This window comes from Lycorma delicatula, chromosome 2, assembly GCF_047948215.1.
Source record: "Lycorma delicatula isolate Av1 chromosome 2, ASM4794821v1, whole genome shotgun sequence".
NCBI classification, from domain to species: Eukaryota; Metazoa; Arthropoda; class Insecta; order Hemiptera; family Fulgoridae; genus Lycorma; species Lycorma delicatula.
In genome coordinates this window covers 44,265,911-44,280,162 of record NC_134456.1, presented here as the reverse complement: position 1 = coordinate 44,280,162, position 14,252 = coordinate 44,265,911, and the positions used below count along the sequence as shown (strand labels likewise).

The window sequence follows — 14,252 nt, the reverse complement described above, 5'->3', positions numbered from 1 at the left end:
TAGATGAAGTAATGTAGATATGAAAAGAAAACTGGCACAAAAAAGGAGAACTTTTATTCAGAAAAAAATCTGCTAGTTAACTGGATACTAGGGAAGAAATTCTTAAAATATTTGTATTGAGTTTACCACTTCATGATAATGAAACATGGCATTAGTAGAAAGTGCAACAAAAAGAATTGAGGCTTTTTAAATATGGTGTTATAGGAAAATGTCAAAAATAAATGGGTTAATAAAATTCAAAATGAAGAAATATTAAGATGAGATAAACAAACAAGTATTTGTAGCATACTCTTGTAAAGAGATAAAACTGTTTTGGTGGGCTGTATATTAAGATGTCATTTTCAATTAATTCGGTAATAGACAGTGTAAAAATAAATCTATAGAGGAAGAAAACTATAATAAATGAAACAGATAATTACCAAATTTGATGACTCAAAAAAATAAATTAAGACCCATTAGTAATATTATTTAAGTATGAAAAGCATACACACGTTACCATAATAATTGAACACTGAAAATTGGCAATATAAACTTTTAATGAAAATTTTTTAATAAACCAAAGTAGTAGCCATGTTGTGTTAGGAAATGTAGATTACTATACCATTAATATTAACAATGGATTAGCATTTTCAATGAACAATATTTCAAAATTGTTCACTTCCAGAAGACATATCACACATTATGTGATATCTCTTCTGCAAGTGAAGAGCAACAACAATGAACAGGAGCAGAAAAACATTTTTCTGTAGAGTTACTTAAAGAGTGCTTTTGTGATCACCAAATTATTATTTGCTTCATTACAATCCACACTATCGGTGCGATGAGTTTTTGTCATAACACACCTTTACTTTTCCAGCCATTTAGCTAAAATAGCTATATTAAAAGGAGAAAGTATGGTGATCATATAAAAATGTGGTATTGGGGTTCTTGTGTTATCTATGTGTTAGGGTCTAAATAGTTCTAGACCAAAACACATATACATGTATGTATGCATGTCACACTGGCTTTGGCCTTATATCTCAGGATTGACCAAACTGATTTTCTTCAAATTTGGTTCAAATATTACCAAAAAATGTGCCATTGATCAGATTATTTTTTCAAAATTTGTTAAGGGGGTGGGGGTAAATATCTCAAAAAACCAACTTCAATTTTCTTCAGAGGCATTTTAAAATGCCTATAAAAATAATTCCAAAAAAAATTGTCTCAAAAAACCATCCCCTGCCTCCCAAAACTGAAAAATATATGTTTTTTTATTCTTTTGTGTTCAATCTTCCTGGTTTAAATATCTTTCAAACAATTTTTTGATTGTTTGCACTTTGTACTTAGAACTACCAAGATAAGTCTACAATTTGTTTTAATTACAGAACCTGGATCCAAATAGCAGTAATGTTTTTGAAAACTTTCTTTTTTCATATTTTAGCCTCAGTTGATGGATTTGGAGAGAACTTTACTTAAGCAAGTTTGTTAAGCTTAACCTATTCATGAATATTAAAAAAAAATTTCTTAAAATTTATTTCCCTCTTCTAAAAACTATGTATATACTTTTTTTCTTTTTTGCCTCAAGTCTTTTAATCTTTATTATGAAAATTTTTTTTGTATTTTTCTCCATCACTTAAAGGGCTGTTAAAATTAAAGTAACTGTGCCACCTATATTATATTGCAAACCCAAAATAAGACTTTACTTACATAAAAGGTATAGTTTATTTTTTCAGTATTTTTAAGCAATTTTAAGTTGTTTTTTAAGTAAGGAAGCCCCTAAAATCAACAATTTTTTAATTCAAATTTTTTGAATTTTGACAAATCTTATCTTGGTAATCAGGACTTGGTGTAGCCAGGAAAGTCATGTAATACATTTTTGCTAGCTTTTTTAAACTAGTAATACAAGATAACCTGAATTTTTGGTTCTACTTTGTTCTCAGGTTGTTTATCCTGCTCATATGCAATGAAAATATAAAATAAAAAAATTATATAATTATATAATTTTTTTATAAAAATTATAAACTAATTTGATAGATTATACAAACTGGTGTGTAATATTTATGAAAAAGGGGAATTTCCATCAGACTTCAAAAAAAGTGTTATAGTAATGATACCAAAGAAATCAGGGGCAGATAAATGTGAAGAATACAGAACAATTAGTTTAACTAGTCATGCATCAAAAATCTTAACTAGAATTCTATACAGAAGAATTGAGAGGAGAGTGGAGGAAGTGTTAGGAGAAGACCAATTTGGTTTCAGGAAAAGTATAGGGACACGGGAAGCAATTTTAGGCCTCAGATTAATAGTAGAAGGAAGATTAAAGAAAAACAAACCAACATACTTGGCGTTTATAGACCTAGAAAAGGCATTCGATAACGTAGACTGGAATAAAATGTTCAGCATTTTAAAAAAATTAGGGTTCAAATACAGAGATAGAAGAACAATTGCTAACATGTACAGGAACCAAACAGCAACAGTAGCAATTGAAGAACATAAGAAAGAAGCCATAATAAGAAAGGGAGTCCGACAAGGATGTTCTCTATCTCCGTTACTTTTTAATCTTTACATGGAACTAGCAGTTAATGATGTTAAAGAACAATTTAGATTCGGAGTAACAGTACAAGGTGAAAAGATAAAGATGCTACGATTTGCTGATGATATAGTAATTCTAGCCGAGAATAAAAAGGATTTAGAAGAAACAATGAACGGCATAGATGAAGTCCTACGCAAGAACTATCGCATGAAAATAAACAAGAACAAAACAAAAGTAATGAAATGTAGTAGAAATAACAAAGATGGACCACTGAATGTGAAAATAGGAGGAGAAAAGATTATGGAGGTAGAAGAATTTTGTTATTTGGGAAGTAGAATTACTAAAGATGGACGAAGCAGGAGCGATATAAAATGCCGAATAGCACAAGCTAAACGAGCCTTCAGTAAGAAATATAAGTTGTTTACATCAAAAATTAATTTAAATGTCAGGAAAAGATTTTTGAAAGTGTATGTTTGGAGTGTCGCTTTGTATGGAAGTGAAACTTGGACAATCGGAGTATCTGAGAAGAAAAGGTTAGAAGCTTTTGAAATGTGGTGCTATAGGAGAATGTTAAAAATCAGATGGGTGGATAAAGTTACAAATGAGGAGGTATTGCGGCAAATAGATGAAGAAAGAAGCATTTGGAAAAATATAGTTAAAAGAAGAGACAGACTTATAGGCCACATACTAAGGCATCCTGGAATAGTCGCTTTAATTTTGGAAGGGCAGGTAGAAGGGAAAAATTGTGTAGGCAGGCCACGTTTGGAATATGTGAAACAAATTGTTGGGGATGTAGGATGTAGAGGGTATACTGAAATTAAACGACTAGCACTAGATAGGGAATCTTGGAGAGCTGCATCAAACCAGTCAAGTGACTGAAGACAAAAAAAAAAAAAAAAAATAAACTAATTATTTTTACAGAATTATATATTTTTTTTTATATGTATGAAATGTAGTAACATAAGAATTAAATTTTGATGTATTTCTTCTAACCTGGGTATTTTCCAATTAGTGAATGTTCTAATGACCACTTGGGAACTCTGGGATCTAATGTGTGGTAAAATATCCATAACATTATACCAAACATGGATGCCAACACTGAGTAAAATATTAAATAGAACAATCCAATCTTTGCTGCAATCAAAGAATGACACACATTAAGAAAAAATCACAAGAAAAAACTTTAATTAAATTATGTATTCTAACAAACTAAAATAAGAGAAAATATGGGCTTTTTTTTATACTTTTTTCTGTAATTACCAGTTGCAATCTATAATTCTTTAATTCTTGTTAAATATTCTCATTATTATTATAATTTTTCTATTTAATAAAATTCACAATTACCCTTCAACAATCAATATTACCCTTTTTTGACATTTTTAACTTTTTTCTTTCCTTCAGAAGTAATGAGTTTCCAGACTACTTCAGTTTACAATAAATTATTAAATTGTACATATACTACATTCATAATATTATTATGAATGCAGTAAAAAATAATCTTATAATTATTATTATTAAAATTATTATTTTTTTTTTTAAATAATAAATGTTAAAATATTGTATAAGTAATAAAACAAAAGTTGCATTTTCATTAAATTTTTTCTCAGTTATTACTTTTATTTTATTGTTTTATATTTTGTCTTTAAAAGATATTTCAGAACAGTAAACTGATATTATATTTCTGATTTATATGTTATCATTATTTTTTAAAAGATTTGGTTTTTAATGCTTAATTTGGGTGAATCCTTAACAGCTTTCAAGTTTGAATTCTATCAAGTTTTACTGACAACTTTTTTTATGTGTATATGTAAAAACTTCTTCATGGACAAACAATTTATTTTTACTATATACTACACCGATTCTTAGGTTGTTTTGGCTTGATAATTAGTAATATAAGTATTTAAGTTTGATGTTAATGTTTTAAAAACAGATAAACAGGACTAAAAAAGTATTCACTGATCATACTACATGATAAGAAAGTGATAGAACAAAAAATATTAAATTATCACAATATTTTCTATTTTCTCGATCATTTTAAATTGCCACTAACATTTGTAGTTGATGCATTTTGGAGAACCTCCATTTTGAAAACTACTTTTAACACTGAGTCTTCCTGAGTTAGGAACATCGAATAAATAGCATTGTTAAGCTGCTCCCACCCCCATCCCTACTGTCATGGATCTTATGCTTTGTCCCTCCTGCTCTAATGATTATAGAATTTCTTGAAACTAAGCCTTCTGATTCTTTATTTTAACAATTTAAAATTTTTAAATATTATATCTGATTGACTGTTTATTTGTTCATTAATTATGTGCTGTCCTTTTAATTTAAACTTGAATATTTCCATGTTTTCTAGTATATCTAGAAGTTTTCTAGTATATCTCTGCATAATTTGAATATTTTTTTGTAGCAATCTCTTTATTTTGCAACTCACTTGATAGAAAAATGACATATTCCCAATGAAATTATAAAATTCATGAAAATGTTACATTATGCAAAACATTTTTAAATATTCTAGAAAACATAGAAATATTCAAACTAAAAAGACAGGAAAAAAGAATGTTTTTAAATATTAAAAAGACAGGACATAATTAATGAACAATTTAACACTCAATCTGATATATTTTTAAAAATCTAAAATTGCAAAAATAAAGAACAGAAGGATTAGTTTCAAGAAATTCTATAACTGTTAGAGCAAGAGGGAGAAGGCAAAAGGGGCCATGACAGTAGTGATGGGAGTGGGAGGAGCTTAACAATACTATTTATTCGATGTTCCTAACTCAGGAAGACTCAGTGCTAAAAGTAGTTTTGAGAATTGAAGTACTCTGAAATGCGTCAACTACAAATGTTACAAGTGAAAATGCTAGGAAGGGCAGAGAATAACACTAAATTAATAAATTTAACATAAAATTAAGTAAAAAATGTTAACTAAATTCATGATTTCAAATAATTTTTTTTTTTAATTTTTAAATTAAGTAATTAATAATATGAAAGAAAAATTATTTACTCACCCCAGCTGGAACCTGTTCTTCCAAAAACACTACCTTTCTCTGGGTTGTAGAGAAATGTTTTTAATGCTTCCCAAGTGGTCTGACTTGGGGGAACATACATATTAGCAATAGCTGGGTCTTTGGATCCATCCTCCATCCTTACAAAAAAAAAGAAAATAATCGAACGATCAAAAATTGTACTTAATTTAATATTATGATCTTACAAATTAATCATTCTCTTGAATCTGCAGACATCTCTGGTGTGTCTTACCTATACAACTTTTCTGTAGATTTAACAGGTTTTAGTATTATGGTCTAAATGTTGAAAATAAGGTAGGTTATGAAATTTAATATGAAAAAAATCTAAGATAAATTGGAGAAAAAAGAAGTTTGTAGCAGAATCTTGTAAAATGAATAGATAAGGGAGGAATACAAAGGAATTGAGGAATTCATCAAACCAATCAAATGATTAATAACAAAAAGAAACTTTGTTTGATTTAGAATAAATCGGTAGATAACCTAACTTAATTTTTCTTAACTTTTGTTGTAGAATGGTAACAAACAGTTTTATAAATACTGTAATGTTTTTATATAAGTTTGTTAAATCTTATAAGTGAAAACTGGATCAATCATGTATATCTGAAATTGAAACATCTTACAAGCATTTTCATGATAACTCGTCACAATACTTCACTGTATGAAAAAAGGATTATATTTGAATCCCCTTTTTAATAAATTATTGATCCATTTAAAAGATCATCATTTTTATTTAATTTAAATAATTTTATTTTAATTAGATGACTTTTTTTTTTATATAGCCCGTATTTTTCTGTCAGTTTGTCAGTTAATTTTTAAATAATATTAACTTTTAAAAATCCTAACCTAGTACTTTTCAATTTCTCACTTCTTACTTTTCAATATTTTGGATTTTTTATAAATAAAAGTTAGATTAATAAAGTAGAAGTGAAAAATTGAAAGTGAAGAGGGCTAAGTGAAAAGAAGATATGTAAGAAGTTGTTTGTTTTATGAAAGACTACACTTTTTATGTTTCATTACTTTTCAAAATAACATTTTTAAGAATAGCTATGAGAAAATAAGGATAGGATAACTTTGTATGCAATTCTTTGTTCTAACAGAACATACCATACTCTTTTGTTTACATGCGAACAATACAGTAAATAATGTTAATGCAGTTTATCTGAAAAAAAAAGAAACAGCAACCATAAAAGTAACACTTCTTGAGCACACTTTTTTAACAGAAGAAACATTTTGTTTGCAAAATTTAAACTAAACAAAACTCAAGAGATGAAAATTAAATTGTGGACTTCTATAAATTATTTTTAAGCTGAGTAATCATTTCCAGCAAAATTTAAGAAAAATATTATTTAATAATTTTACTTTCACTTTTAAGTCAACTACTTTTCTTCTTTAAAAATATTATTTAAAAAGAGCACAAAAAAGTAAACAATGCAAATTGAAAAGTAAAACGTTAGTGTGTTTTCTTCATAAAGCAAATCAAATATACAAAGTTCATACATTTTAAAAAACAGAATTCTCTTCACTTTCCAAATTCTGCAGAACGAAAAGTACTTTCAAAAAACAGGTCAAGGTGATTAAAAAAATGTAATTCTTTTATTGATATTAGATAGTTATTTTATTTTTTCTAACAGTGAATGTGTCCAGTCTGTCCAGTGTAGAACTTTATACATGACTGCAGTATAATTTGTACCAGATTTAATATATTATTTAATTTCACACTTAAAGAGTTTCCTAACCTTTTCCAGATGGGTGCCATTTAGAACATTGTTATGCTAATGAAAATATTACTACAAAGATACTGATTATTAGCTGAAAATAAAAGATTCGTTTGAAAGTGTCATTAACAATTTTTAATTACTTAAAATGATTTATCAACAAGATGTTTTAAATATTATATATTCAAATATTAATAATATAAATATTAATATTATATATTATTTCACCAATAATGTTTTTTTTCTGAAATAAAATATCTAAATATATATTGTTATTGAAAAGTATCTGTATATACTTTTTAATTAGTTTATTTTAGTTATGTTTATTAAACAGGCATTACTTACTCTTTAACTCTTCATAATAATATTCAAAAACCAATTATTTCTTAAATTATATTTTTAAACTAAACAGTAAATTTCCATTGAGTATTTACTTTGACAAGTGTAGAATACATATCCATAATAATTAATATTGCTGTTTCCCTTGTATTGATGCTGTCATTGATTGTATTTAATGATAATAAAAAATAAACTATCAAATTAAGCTAGATAGGAAACACATTATTTAAAACTTTAAAACAAGTCACTTTTTAAAAATTCTAAAAAATTATTTAAATGTTGTAGTTTATATAAATTCTGAATAAAGGCTAGTAATCATTTGTAGTAAAAATAATCTAGTTCTTTATCAGGGTAAAGTTGTACTGGATTACTCTTTCAAGAGCACACAAATTGTATCAATGATAGTTGTACTAAAATTTCTATTAATATAATATATTAATATTATAATATATAATATTTGTTTCCTATTGTAGTCAGCAGATTATTAATTTATTTTAAAATAGAAATTAAAAACATATTTCTAACTTTAGATTGATAAAAGTGATGCCAGAAATGAAATGTTGTTTCTTAATGTATGATTTATATGAGAGGAGATAAAATAATTAATCTTAATTATATAATAACAACTGAAAATAGCATTGTTCATACTCTGTTTTTATTAATCACACTGAAGCCTAATCTCATAAGTACCTTCTTTTATCATTTAGGATTATGCAACCGTATGTGACAGGAACATTACTCAAAGAGCACACAGAGGGAAATCATGAAGCAGATTTGTGAGTATTCTTTAGTATGATATTCTTATTAGGCAGAATATAAAATTATGAATTAAATTATTATTAATTATTATGATTATCTGAGAAGGATCATCTGGAATCAATACATTTATATTTGATGAGTTATAAGTGACAAATGAAATCGAAAAAAGGATAGCTTAGCTATTAAATACTAAATTATTAAAGTAGAGTAGGCTCTTCTTTAAACTTAAATTTATTTCATTATATAAAAATTGAAATAGCTGTCAAATTTCTCATAATTCAGAAACATAAAAGTCATATATGTACAGCATTTTAAAAAAATTAGAGTTCAAATACAGAGATAGAAGAACAATTGCTAACATTTACAGGAACCAAACAGCAACAGTAATAATTGAAGAACATAAGAAAGAAGCCATAATAAGAAAGGGAGTCCGACAAGAATGTTCCCTATCCCGTTACTTTTTAATCTTTACATGGAACTAGTAGTTAATGATGTTAAAGAACAATTTAGATTCGGAATAACAGTACTAGGTGAAAAGATAAAGATGCTACAATTTGCTGATGATATAATAATTCTAGCTGAGAGTAAAAAGGAATTAGAAGAAAGAATGAACGGCATGGATGAAGTCCTACGCAAGAACTACTGCATGAAAATAAACAAGAACAAAACGAAAGTAATGAAATGTAGTAGAAATAACAAAGATGGACCACTGAATGTGAAAATAGGAGTAGAAAAAATTATGGAGGTAGAAGAATTTTGTTATTTGGGAAGTATAATTACTTCCCAAAGGTTTTTGAGAAAGATGGATGAAGCAGGAGTGCTATAAAATGCCGAATAGCACAGATGAAATGAGCCTTCAGTCAGAAATATAATTTGTTTACATCAAAAATTAATTTAAATGCCAAGAAAAGATTTTTGAATGTATATGTTTGGAGTGTCGCTTTATATGGAAGTGAAGCTTGGACAATCGGAGTATCTGAGAAGAAAAGATTAGAAGCTTTTGAAATGTGGTGCTATAGGAGAATGTTAAAAATCAGATGGGTGGATAAAGTGACAAATGAAGAGGTGTTGCGGCAAATAGATGAAGAAAGAAGCATTTGGAAAAATATAGCTAAACGAAGAGACACTTATTACACATATTAAGGCATCCTGGAATAGTTGCTTTAATATTGGAGGGACAGGTAGAAGGAAAAAATTGTGTAGGCAGGCCACATTTAGAATATGTAAAACAAATTGTTAGGGATGTAGGATGTAGGAGGTATACCGAAATGAAACGACTAGCTCTAGATAGGGAATCTTGGAGAGCTGCATCAAACCAGTCAAATGACTGTAGACAAAAAAAAAATGTTATATTTATTTTTTGAAGGGCTATCCGAGGATAAAAAACTGAGTCATTAGCTTGATTAATATGGAACATAAAGTGTTATATGACAGAAAGCAATCAATTGAAAGCTGCAATAGAAGCTTTAATACTTGTGATTTAAGAAGGGGCTATTCTTGCTCAGATAATAATCTTTGTTATTAAATCATTAGAAAGCAAAGAGAATCCTGTCTAGAAATTTGCCTTTCATAGATTCTTAGAAAACTTTTGATTGAGTGAACTGTGTAATATTCTTTAGAAATTCATGCATAATTATGGTTACTCCAAATCATCTTGTAATTAGAGGTTTTTTGAGAAAAATGTGTAATTTATAAAGTCGAATCAGGAGATATTTAATTGATTCTATAAAAGAAATAATTAATAATCAGAGATTTAAACAATGCTGTAGTTTGTTGCTCTCTCTTTTTAATATTTATTTAGTTGATTTTTAAAAAAATAGTATAAGGTGAATCTCAGTATTAAAATAACAGGAACATTAATATACTTTAATATATGACATGTGAATGGTATAAGTGTCAAAAGATGTGCTGTAGAAATCATTTTTTTATGGGTAAATCATTTCAAATAAATAACTTCTGAGTTTTTATTAAGAAAATTAAAATTATTTTACTCATAAAAATATGGTGTTAGAGGAACTTTTTCATTTTAATTATTTAGGCTGTAATGTAAGTTATGATTTTTATAATGAGTTAGAGAAGAATGTAAATAGATTACAAACAATCTGTGATGTAATGAATAGAATAGTGGGGTGTAGAGTAATGAAAGAAGAATGAGATTACACAAAACATGCAGTAGATCCAGTAAATAATTTCTTTTGCAATGAATCATGAGTTATAACTAAAAAACAAGGTAATTATGTACCAGTGAATGAAGTTCAATTGTAGTTATTAAGATAATATACATAGAAATGAAGTTTTTATGTTTATATATAAAACATGTACATGTTTGTTAACATTTTATGTAATAAGTCTTTAATTTACTCGAGGAAAACTGGTTTTGGAATCTTTCCATATTTTTTTATTTCCAGATCTTTCTTTATTAGTACGTGCCATTAATTTAATTGGAAGAAACATAAAACTTATACATGACAAGATAGTAAACTAGGTATAGATAGTTTAATAGATCCTAGAGTCGGAATCCGGCTCAGACCGGTTAATATTTCAGTTGTTAGCCATCGCTTAAAAATCCGGCTCAGTCTAGATAAAATTTGTTACATGATGGATGAATCCCTCGTAATCCAGTTTCAATGAGTACCTCATCTAGAATCTAATGGTAGCCTAGTGTAGTAGTAGCCATATCAACCCTTTATGTATTGTTGTCTGTGAATTGATTGCTTTATTTTTCTTAGCGCTATATCTCTCCACAGAGAAGAGCTTTTGATTAAGGGAAAACTACAAAATACAAGATTACTATTATTGATAAATAATGAAAATGTATAGAGATAAATAAAAAGATTACAGTTTAATTATCTAAAAATTCTTAATAATTATAATAAAAGTTACTTTTTTATTATGTCTTCCGTTACGCTACATTATACTTATTAATTTTGCATTTCAGATAATTGCTTAACTATAAAATCTTAAAGCTAATTATGTAAACTATAGAAGATCAGAAAATGGAGAGATAAGCTAAAAAAGCAATTATCATATTACATTGAAAAAATATCAGATTGATAGTACTTCAGATTAAAAGTTTTTACTTTAAGTAGAAGAAAAGTACAAAAATATCAAAAGTTGTCAATGAACTTTACTTGAATAACATGCAAAATTATATAATTTGAATGAATAATCAACTGCTTTTAAACGTTTTCATGCTTATAATTAAATAATTATTGAATGTTTAATCATTTATATCATACTTTAAAAAAGCACGTTGGATTAAATTAACATTTCCATAACTTTATACATTAAGTATTCCTATAATTTACAAGACAATTTAGAACCTTAAACATATTATTTATACAAATTAGTTTAATGAGTTGAATTAATATATATTATGCATTTTTTTCACTACAGAAAGGGATACATTAATCTGTTTCTTCATACTATCTGCCCCAATATTTTTTATGGTTGTGATAAATGTAAGAGGTAGAGGTACAAGAGGTATCAGTCCAAGCCGCATTCTCTGAAATTAATTGTGTCCATTGTATTCTACAGTTGGTCTCTGCGGTGAACAGGTGTCTCTTATAGATCATTTTGATGGACTTAAAATACTGATATATAACCTTATATTTGATTCAAAGAAAGGAACCAAAACCACTTTGCTCCTCACTTTATTTAGTAAGCTTGGTATGTTATGCTTATTATTCTTAGAAATGGCTACGTTATATATGTAATTTTTTAGACTGTCTTGTGATCCCATCAGATAGCATAGGCAACCATTACGGTTATGGAATTTAATATACATATATATATTTGAAACAGTTTTACAAGATAATTGAATTTATAACATTAAAATTACTGGTTATTTTATTAATGTGTGTAATTTATAATTGTTATAAATTATAATAATCAATGTGTTTCTGATAACAAATGTTCCACTTGTTCATTATCTTCTTCATAGTCTATACTTTTATAAATAAAAAACAAGATTTATCAATCTCTCCTATCTGAGAACCATTAATATAATAATCCGTCATTAGCAATGTACTTTTTAAAGTGGGAAATTAAACGCATCCCTCTGATTGGCAATCAAATTTGTAAGTAGTACTACCTCTCAAAATTTGGTTATAGCATATTTACACACTCCAGCTTAAAGAAAAAATTATTGAATGAAATCCATCTAAATCACCTGAACCAGATTACCATATATCTCACTCACTGCTTAGTGCTACCGTAACATCTCTTAGTAAGTTGTTTGATATGTGACCCTAGCAGGGCAAAGCAGCAACTAATGATAAGCAAGCAGATTGTTGTCTTAACAGTAACGGATTGAGCTAACATTGAAATACAAGTCATTCCTGAAAAACAATATCTCAAGAGTAGCAAGCATGTACCAAGTTTACTAGGGAAAGTAAGGAGTGAAGTGGATCATATGAATAATCTGCACTAAGCCAAATACATTATTGTTTATCAGCTGTTACACTATAACAGTGTCGCCAAACATTTCTAATGTTGAGAACGTAGTACCTTTTTTCTCGCTAGACGAGTTTTGTTACAGCTAATTTTCATAATCGAATTCACATATTATGCAGCACTACAGACGATGAACTCTGAGAATTGTAAAAGCTCAGAATATTTTACGACTTTGACAGTGGATAACGTACTGGTAATAATGAGTAAATATCGACTCCTAACTAATTAGCTTTGATAATTTGTTAAATTTAAAAAACAAAAATGCCTTATTAGACGAGTATTTGTCTGTTTTCTCCTGCATTGCAATATATACAGTATTTCAATTGTGTTGATAGTTTCGTGGCGCTATCTCGTATTTTATAATAGAACTAAATTATAAACGTAACATTAATGATGTTTTAGTTTTTAGTCATTAATTAATGTACAATTCTGGATGAGTATAAAAACGTTTATTTCTAAATTAAAAAATTTCGAACAAACCATAAATAGCATATTACAAAAATAATTACCAGCAACCACACCAGTCTTTTTAAAGTGTTCAAAAGATCATGATCGTATGGTTAGTGCAATACCTTTATTTCATAGAAAAATAATTTCTATTACATGAATCAACAGTGTCCGTGAATTATTTATAAGCTTTTGGCGATAATCTGTTTATGTAACTGTGGTTTGACAATGAATGGATGATTCAAATATCATTCCCTTAACAAAGATAACGAACGACGTTATTTGTTGCATTGTGAAGAGAATTTGTCATCGTTTGACGTCAGTTCAGAGATGCACGAATTGCAAATACTTTTCAAAACTCAGTGTTCTAAAATATTCTTATCTATAATAACTGTAAACCTGCATCCGCTGCCGACCCTTTAATTATGCGTAAATCAAAGACATAATCCTGCCTTTTGTTACATTAGTGTAGGTAGTAGATAATATTAAATTATTTGGTAAATTAACACAGTTCATCACAACATTTTTCTTTTTCTTAGAGAGTAATTTTTTCGTAAAATTTCAAAAATACTTCGTTGATAAGCAATGTATTTCCTATCCTGAAAACTAGGCAAAAAGTAACCTATTGTTATAATTCATTAATACTATAGCAATTGCCTACAAATGAATAAATAAAATATCATTAGAAATGTAAAATTAACAATTTAATATAATCTTAGATCTAGAGAAATTATTAATGATTTTCTTGAGGGGAATAAAGAAATAAAAGATAAACGAAAATAATCGAATTGAATTTCTGATCGATTACCGTTCTTTCGCCTCATATATGAGTCATTTAAGTTTTGTAATTAATCTTATGTGGGTCAGAATTTAGGTCAAATAATAAAATTTTATTTATTTATTTCAATTAACACAAATCATGAAATTAAAGCTTAAATAACATATTAGCACTAACTTTAATAAAAAATTAACTGAAAAGTAAAATAATATTATATA

The 14,252-nt window shown here is 27.5% G+C and overlaps 1 protein-coding gene across 2 annotated transcripts in view; it reads right to left on the bottom strand.

The window, feature by feature from the left end:
- The window catches only part of LOC142318767 (sodium/potassium-transporting ATPase subunit beta-2-like), a 53,628-nt gene that overhangs the window by 17,306 nt on the left and 22,070 nt on the right, over positions 1–14,252 (bottom strand). For both annotated transcript variants that reach the window (XM_075355218.1, XM_075355220.1), the window contains exons 2-3: positions 5,524–5,660; positions 3,506–3,646 (exon numbers count right to left, since the gene is read on the bottom strand). In XM_075355218.1, the coding sequence (XP_075211333.1) occupies positions 3,506–3,646; positions 5,524–5,659 (277 nt within the window). In that variant the 5' untranslated portion in view covers position 5,660. The remainder of the gene's footprint in view (positions 1–3,505; positions 3,647–5,523; positions 5,661–14,252) is intronic.